General features: G+C 42.2%; 1 protein-coding gene across 1 annotated transcript in view; it reads left to right on the top strand.

Annotated features, from left to right (window-relative positions):
* Positions 1-8,907, top strand: part of HECTD1 (HECT domain E3 ubiquitin protein ligase 1) — a 104,102-nt gene that overhangs the window by 78,676 nt on the left and 16,519 nt on the right. Inside the window, exons 27-29 of the mRNA XM_008073013.2 lie at positions 4,353-4,486; positions 5,952-6,074; positions 8,564-8,720. Of these exons, the coding sequence (XP_008071204.1) occupies positions 4,353-4,486; positions 5,952-6,074; positions 8,564-8,720 (414 nt within the window). The remainder of the gene's footprint in view (positions 1-4,352; positions 4,487-5,951; positions 6,075-8,563; positions 8,721-8,907) is intronic.

Raw genomic sequence — 8,907 nt, forward strand, 5'->3', positions numbered from 1 at the left:
AGGTGGAAGGATCGCCGGAGCCCAGCAGGTCGAGGCTGCGGTGACCAGGAACGGCCACTGTACTCCAGTCTGGGCGACAGAGTGAGACTCCAACTCAAAAAAACAAACAAACCAAAAAACAAACAAAAAATAAGTATAGTAGAAGTTCTATCGTCATTGTTTCCATGTTGTAGTCAGAGGGAAGAATCTATTTGATTCAATTAAAATATTGTCTGTGTGTGTCTCTATTCCTCTTTCTTTTTTTTTTTGAATTGGAGTCTCACTCTGTCGCCCAGACTGGAGTGCATTAGCCTCCCAAGGCGTGGGATTACAGGCTGAGCCACTGAGCCTGGCTTATTTTTAAAAAATCGTATTAGAAAAGTAATACTCAGCTGGGCTAGGTGGCCCATGCCTATAATTCCAGTACTTTGGGAGGCTGAGGTGAGAGGACTGCCTGAACCCATAGGTTCCAGACCAGCCTGGGAAACCTGGTGAGGCCTCTTATCTACAATAAATTGAGAAGATTAGCTGACATGATGGCGCATGCCTGTAGTTCCAGCTACTTGGAAGACTGAGGCGGAAAAATCACCTGAGCCCAGCAGGTCGAGGCTGCAGTGGCCGTGTGACACTGCACTGTAGCCTGGGCAACAGAGTGAGATTCAACTAAAAAAAAAAAGAAAAGAAGAGAAATCCTTTTTATAGAAACTGTAGAAGGAAATTAAAATCACAAGGTCATACCTACCAGGAAAAACCCTTGTTTAATGCATACCACTTGATGTATATGTTTTTGTTTTCTTTTAGACTGGAAAATAGAGTTTATTTAGAAAGTAAACTAAGCCAGGTGTGGTGACACCTGCGATCCCAGCACCCGGAGGTGACAGGACTACCTGAACCCAGGGGTTCAAGACCAGCCTGAGCAATATAGCGAGACCTCATCTCTACAGTAAATCAAAAAAATTAGCCGAGCATGGTGGCATACAACTGTGTTCCCAGCCACTTGGAAGGTTGAGGTGGAAGGATCACCAGAGCCCAGCAGGTCGAGGCTGCCGTGGTCGTGAGTGTGCCACTGCACTCCAACCAAGGCAACAGAATGAGACTTCAACTCAAAAAGAAAAGAGAGAGAAAGTAAATTAGAGAAGAGGAGATGCATCTCCCCAAGGTGTAGGGGAGGGGGGCCAAAGCTTAGGAAAACATGGCTGCCATTGCTCAAAAAACCACATGACCTTACAAGAGTTTAGCAAAGTAGTGGCCAGTGACTGCTTGAAGTTGATTTGTTTTTTTTTTTAGTTGGAGTCTTACTCCGTCGCCCAGGCTGGAGGGCACTGGCACGTTCACGGCCACTCCAGTGTCGACCTGCTGGGCTCTGGCGATCCTTCCACCTCAGCCTTCCAAGTAGCCTGAACTACAGGCACATGTTACCATGCCTGGCTAATTTTTTATTACAGTGACGAGGTCTCGCCAAGTTGCCCGGGCTGATCTTGAACCCATGGGCTTAAGCAGTCCACTCACTGCAGCCTCCCAGAGTGCTGGGATTACAGGCTGAGCCATCGATCCTGGCCAATTTTTATTTTATTTTATTTTTTTTTGAGTTGCAGTTTCACTGTATTGCCCTGTAGGCTGGAGTGCAGTGGCATACCCACGGCCACTGGAGCCCTGACCTGCTGGGCTCAGGTGATCACTCCACCTCAGCCCTCCAAGTAGCTGGAACCACAGGCACACACCACCACGGCCAGCCAGTTTTAAAAATTTGTTGTAGATACACAGTCTCAACCAAGCTGCCCAGACTGGTCTTAAACCCCCCGGACCCAGGCAATCCTCTCGCCTCTGCCTCCCAAAGCGCTGGGACCACAGGAGTGAGTGTATTTTTTTAATAAAAGGGGTGATAACCTTTTCAGCCAATTCTTTTCATTGAGTACATTGTGAATATATTTTCAAATTGTTGGATGGGTTTCTACAACATTTGAAATAGCAATAGTTTCACTGTTTGTATGATCATTATTTAATAAATTCTCCATTTTGTGTATTTAAGTTGCAGCTACTTCATTACCATAAACATTGTTATAAATGAACTTCCTTGAACTGTGTTGTATATTTCCTTAGGATAAATTCCTAAATTAATAATTGCTAAATTGCCTTCCAAAATGGTTCCAGGCTGGATGACAGAGTGAGACTCAACTCAGAAAAAAAAAATGTGTAAATAGCAAAATGATTATTACATCAAAATTTTATTTTTCGTTTTTTTCTTGAGTCAGAATCTCTGTCTCCCACTCTGGAGTGCAGTGGCATGCTTGTGGCTGCCACAGCCTTGACCTGCTGGGCTCAGGTGATCCTTCCACCTCAGCCTTCCAAGTAGTTGGAACTATAGGTGCTGCGCCATTATGTTTGGCTAGTTTTTTGATATATTGTAGAGACGAGGTCTCACTAAGTTGCACAGGCTGGTGTCAAACCCCTGGGCTCAGGCAGTCCTCTTTCCTTGGCCTCTCAAAGTGCTGGGATTATAGATGTGAGCCACCACACCCAGCCTGTAGTGCAAATTTTTACTCTATTGCGGTTTTTATTTTTTCTTCTTACCATAGGCATGAATATCATACTATGTTGTGACGCTTTAGTAAGAATAATTATGGTATAGAAGCTAGGCATGGTGGCTCACACCCGTAATCCCAGCACTTTGGGTGGCCAAGGCGAGAGGATTGCCTGAGCCCAAGGGTTCGAGACAATTCTGGGTACCTTGGTGAGACCTCATCTTTATAATAAATCAAAAAATTAGCCAGGTGTGGTGGTGCGTACCTGTGGTTCCATCTACTTGGAAGACTGAGGTGGAAGGATACCTGATTTCCAGCAGGTCAAGACTGCGGTGTCTATAAGCACGCCACTACACTTCGCCTGGACGACAAAGTGAGACTCCAATTTAAAAAAAAAAAAGTTTTCAAAATGTGTACCTTGGAAATGAATTAATTATAATAGCAGCTGGGTGCAGTGGTTCGCATCTGTAATCCCAGCACTTTGGAGACGGAGGTTAGAGGATTGCCTGAGCCCAGGGGTTGGATACCACCTGGGTAACTCAGCAAGACCTCATCTCTACAGTAAATCAAAAAATCAACTGGGTGTGGTGGCGCACTCCTGTAGTTCTAGCTACATTGAAGGCTGAGGTGGAAGGATTGTCTGGTTGTGAATATGCAAGTTTTTTTCTTCTACGGTTCATCCAATAAAAAGCACTGAATATGTATTATTGGACTAAAAAAATCTGGTTCAAAAGTCTATAGCTGCAAGTTTCTAAATAAAAGTAAATTGTCTTCTGGATCTTTAGGAATAGAGAGTATATCCTGTCTTTTTTCCATTACACAATTCCGATATTATGTTAGAAGTCTCTTTTTTCTTCCACATACAGTGGAAACTTCTGTTTTAATCCTATCAGTCCCTTTTTTATTTTTGGTTCTTATGAAGAACAGCTTATCAGCATCTTCATTTTTATAGGATAGTGTAATTTGACCCAGTCTTCTGGAAATGAGGGGAAGAGATCCTAAGAAAGGGATTCAAGTTTTTTGAACTTCGTCATGTGCTAGATAATGTACGTAATGTGAAAGATGGCACTTATATTATTCCATCATAAATAGGCATTATCCTTAAGGAGTCATTATCATTGAGTAACCTGCCAGGTCACATAGCTAAACCCAGTTCTCACTGATTGACTTAATTCTGTTTTCTCTCATAAAATCATTTACAGCTTGTTTATATACATTTGTTTACTGATTAAATGCCTCTCTCCTTGTAGGCTCTGCAGGGACTCGAACCATGTGTTTTTTGTTTACAGCTATATACAGGGGGTACCCAAAAAAGTATGCACTATTTTAAGAGATGTTATCCGTATATTGCCTTCTGATGTTGAATTGAATTATGGTATCAATGTGTAGTATGACATTTACTCAGCCGTGCTTCTGCCATTTTCTTTGACAGTCCTACCTGTCTCTTGGTGACACTAGCATTCATTTGACTAACTCTATCTTTTGAGTGACCATCATACTATACATTCTATGAATGAGTGGATACATTTTTTTTGGCACCCCTGTATACTTGGTGCCCAACATAGTTCTTGATATATAGTATATGCTTAATAGGTTTTACTGGTGGAATGAACAACTCCAGAGTTCTCTTTCCACATATTGCACTTGCTGTGATTTATTCAGAGAAGATGATATGGTTGTTGTTATATTTCTTAACATGGTTAACCTTTATATTAGGGTAGCACCACAAAGTGTGGTCTTTTTGTGTGTCCATTTTAAAATCTACCTTTATTTTATAAAACTCAAAATGCAAAGTTACGTGTTACGCTTTGTTAGTTGTGGTGACAATAAGCCATTGGCTTTGTGTTTTAGATTTCCTTGATAGCTGTCGTGCTAGTACTCTTTTGGCTGAGCTTGATGATGATGAAGACTTGCCTGAGCCAGATGAGGAAGATGATGAAAATGAAGATGACAATCAGGAGGACCAAGAATACGAGGAGGTTATGGTAGAGAGAGGCCCCCATTCTGTTCACTAAGATAGGTTTTTAATAACTGAAGAAAGGAAAAGCTGAGGCATAATAAAACTTTGAAGCAAGGAAATATGGCTCTAGCATGAAAAATACAGCCAATTAAGAAGAGTACTTAGAAGCTGAGCATTCATGATTTTCTACTAAAAGAAAATATTGGGTTGTATTTGAAAAATTCTACAATGTCAAATGATGTTTTAACAGATTTAAAATGTGTGAAATTAGAGGCAGCTGCACTAATCTTAAAAAATATAATTTTCATGATTCTTCAACTTAAGATTTTTTTAGTACCTATGGTTTTGCAAGGTGTATCTTCTTTCTCATTAGTTGTCACATGAAGGAATGAGTAGAGGCATAAAAAAATAATTTGCCCTTATCATCAGAGTTTAGAAAATTGAGGACCCAAGCCTAGGCAGTGTGATCCAGAACTTTCAATATTTAACCACTACAGTTGTCTTCTAATTGAAAATTAGGCCTTATAATACCCTTTCTTGTACCTCCTTGTATATTTCACATTTCTATTGATAAATGTTAAATCGATTTCAAAAACATGATAAGTTGAGCTTTAATGGGGTGAAGAAATTTAAAAAATGCTTTTAATATATGTTGCTAAGAAAACAGGTTGGATACGGTGGCTCATGCCTGTAAATTCTGCAGGTGAGAGGCCAAGGTGGGAGGATCGCTTGAATCCAGGAATTTGATACCAACCTGGGCAAAATAGCAAGACCCTGTCCTGTCTCTACAGAAAAGTCAAAAAATCAGTCAGGCATAGTGAGGCACACCTGTAGTCCCAGCTGCTCGCAAACCAGAAGCAGGATTGCCTGAGCCCAGGAGTTGGAGGCTGCTCTGAGTTGGGATCAGACCACTGCACTACAGCCTGGGTGACAGAGTGAGACCCTGACTCAAAAAACACACACACACAAAGTATGTTCATATATTTTTTATGAAGGAGGTTAGTATAAAATACATGATGTATTTCAAATATTCAATTTATAATTTTTCTGAAGATTACAAATGAAGGTAAAGTTTTTTAAAGATACCTTTAAAAATCTAAATTAAGCCGGGCTCGGTGGCTCAGCCTGTAATCCCGCGCCTTTGGGAGGCTGAGGTGAGTGGATTGCCTGAGCCCGCAGGTTTGAGACCCGCCTGGGCAGCAAGACCTCATCTCTACAATAAATAAAAAAAAAATCAGCCGGGCGTGGTAGCACATGCCTGTAATTCCGGCTACTCGGAAGGCTGAGGAGGAAGGATCGCCGGAGTCCAGCAGGTCGAGGCTGTGGTGGCCGGGAGCGGTCACTGTGCTCCAGTCTGGGGGACAGAGTGAGACTCCAACTCAAAAAAAATAAAAATAAAAATCTAAGTTAATAGTTTCAGGGCAAGGCTTAATTTGGATATTATGGGTCAAATAATTAAACATATGTCTCTTGGCATTATTGTATTTCAGATTCTGAGACGTCCATCTCTGCAACGTCGAGCTGGCTCCCGCTCTGATGTAACGCACCATGCTGTGACCTCGCAGCTACCACAGGTCCCTAGTGGAGCAGGAAGCCGACCTATTGGGGAGCAGGTAATATCTTCTTGTTTAGCCTCCCTACAGTATTGTTTTTCCTCTTTCACAGTGAAGTACCAACAAATATGCCTAAAGGCCTATAGAAACCTGCAAGGGCGGTGGGAGAAGGGAAGAGAAAGGAGCTACCAAACTGAGTTACAAAGAGAAACATTCTCTACTGCTTGGGTTCTTAATTCCATACAGAATCCATGATTGCTCTAGTGTAATTCATGCAAGAGTTTCATACTTGGAACCCCTTCATCTTGGCCATTAGGTAACAGTCAGCATATATTAAAATGGTTAATAGGACTGGGCACAGTGGCTCACACCTATAATCCTAGCAATTTGGGAGGCCGAGGTGAGAGGATTGCCTGAGCCTGCAGATTCAAGACTAACCTGGGTAACTTGGCGAGACCTCATCTCTACAATAAATCAAAAAATTAGCCAATCATGCTGGCACATGCCTGTAATTCTGGCTACTTGGAAGGCTAAGGCAGAAGGATCGCCGGAGCCCAGCAGGTAGAGGCTGCGGTGGCCAGGAGCGGCCACTGCACTCCAGTCTGGGCGACAGAGTGAGACTCCAACTCAAAAAAAAAAATGGTTAACAGGTTAGTAGTAGTAGCAGAGATGGTAGTAGAAGTAGTCTATCGGCCAATACTTACTGATAATTAATTAAGTACTAGACATGTTTTTTGGTTGTGTTTTTTTTTTTGAGTCGGAGTCTTACTGTCGCCCAGACTGGAGTGCAGTGGCATGCTCTCGGCTATCACAGTCTCGACCTGCTGGGCTCTGGCAATTTTTTTATTTATTGTAGAGAAGAGGCCTCGCCAAGTTGCCCAGGTGGGTCTTGAACCCGCAGGCTCAGGCAATCCACTCACCTCAGCCTCCCAAAGCGTGGGATTACAGGCTGAGCCACCGAGCCCGGCTTAGACAAGTTTTTTATTTTTGTTTTTTTTTTTTGAGTCAGAGTCTCACTCTGTTGCCCAGGTTGGAGTGCAGTAGCACACTCCAATCCCCTCAGCCTTCCAAGTTGCTAGAACTACAGTGTGCACCACCACCCCTGGCTAATTTTTTGATTTGTGATAGAGACAAGGTCTTGCCATGTTGCCCAGTCTGCTCTCTAACCCTTGGACTCAGGCAATTCTCTCTCCTGTGCCTCCCAAAGTGCTGGGATTACAAGATGTGAGACACCGCGCCCCGCTAGACAAATCTTAATACTTTATGTGTATTAACTTATTTCATCTTTTCAACAACCCTTTGAGGGTTATTGTTAGCACCAATTTTCAGATGAAGTGATTGCTAAAAGTCATACATAGTTAGTTTTTGGTTCAAGATGCAGGCCGAGACATTTTGGCTGTCAAATGATATGTTATAAAAGTTAGTTTCAAGGCCAGGCATGATTGCTCACACCTGAAACCCCAGCACTTTGGGAGGCCAGGGCAAGAGGATTGCCTGAGCCCAGGGTTCGAGATCAACTGGGCAACATGACAAGAATTTGTAAAAAAAAAATCTAGCCAAGTGTGGTGGTGTGTGCTTATAGTCCTAGTAACTTAGAAGGCTGAGGTGGAAGGATTGCCTGAGCTCAGCAGGTTGAGGCTCTAGTGGCCATGATTGTGCTCCTGCATTCCAGCCTGGGCTTCAGAGTGTGACTGACTAAAACAAAAAGTTAATTTCAGTTAAGTGTTCACACTGTGAGTGTGTGTGTACGTATACACTTGCTCTATCTTCTCACTAGTAATTTAAAGCAGCTACCAGGCATTTTGTTTTGTATTTAATTCAGCATAAGATGCAATTTACATTTTTAAAAATGACTTATTTTAAAAGAATTAGGTTCATAGGAAGTTGCAAAAATACTACAGGGAGGTATTGTGTGCGCTTTGCCAAATGACTGTACAGTAGCAAAGTTTGGAAATTGACATTGGTACAGTGTACATGAACAGTTCATTGTTATTTTACCACATATAGATTTATATAGTCATTTATGCAACTTACTTTTGATAAACTGAAGTTGTTAAGAAATATATGTACCTATATATGTTTGTTTTAGCTCATTTTGTGGTTAAGAAATATGACTGCCGGGCTCGGTGGCTCAGCCTGTAATCCCACCCTTTGGGAGGCTGAGGTGAGTGGATTGCCTGAGCCCGCAGGTTCGAGACCTGCCTGGGCAACTTAGCAAGACCTCATTTCTACAATAAATAAAAAATTAGCCGGTCATGGTAGCGCGTGCCTGTAGTTCCAGCTACTTGGAAGGCTGAGGTGGAAGGATCGCCAGAGCCCAGCAGGTCGAGGCTGCGGTGGCCGGAAGCGGCCACTGCACTCCAGTCTGGGTGACAGAGTGAGACTCTAACTCAAAAAAAAAAAAAATAGAGAAATATGACTAAGAAAGAGCAGCAGGTACTAAGAACTATTTAATATGCAGTTTATTTTGTAGATAGCACATTGCTTTTGCAATGATAAAGTTTTTCATCTTGTAATATGTAACTGTATGTGAAATTTTATTTTAATAGGAAGAAGAAGAGTATGAAACTAAAGGAGGACGCCGGAGAACGTGGGATGATGATTACGTTCTAAAGCGACAATTTTCTGCTTTAGTTCCTGCTTTTGATCCTAGACCTGGTCGTACCAATGTCCAACAGACAACTGATCTAGAAATCCCACCCCCAGGTACAGTATGTTTTAGTTTTGTGATTTAATTTTATAATAGTTACCAAATAAGATAGGTATATATAGTATATAAAATAAAGTTATTACAAAATTTTTTTTTACTTGGAAGGCGGAGGCGGAAGGATCTCCGGAGTCCAGCAAGTCGAGGCTGCAGTGGCCGGGAGTGGCCACTGCACTCCAGTCTGGG

This window comes from Carlito syrichta, unplaced genomic scaffold (genome assembly GCF_000164805.1).
Source record: "Carlito syrichta isolate Samal-C Ts95f unplaced genomic scaffold, Tarsius_syrichta-2.0.1 Scaffold315592, whole genome shotgun sequence".
In the NCBI taxonomy this organism is placed as follows: domain Eukaryota; kingdom Metazoa; phylum Chordata; class Mammalia; order Primates; family Tarsiidae; genus Carlito; species Carlito syrichta.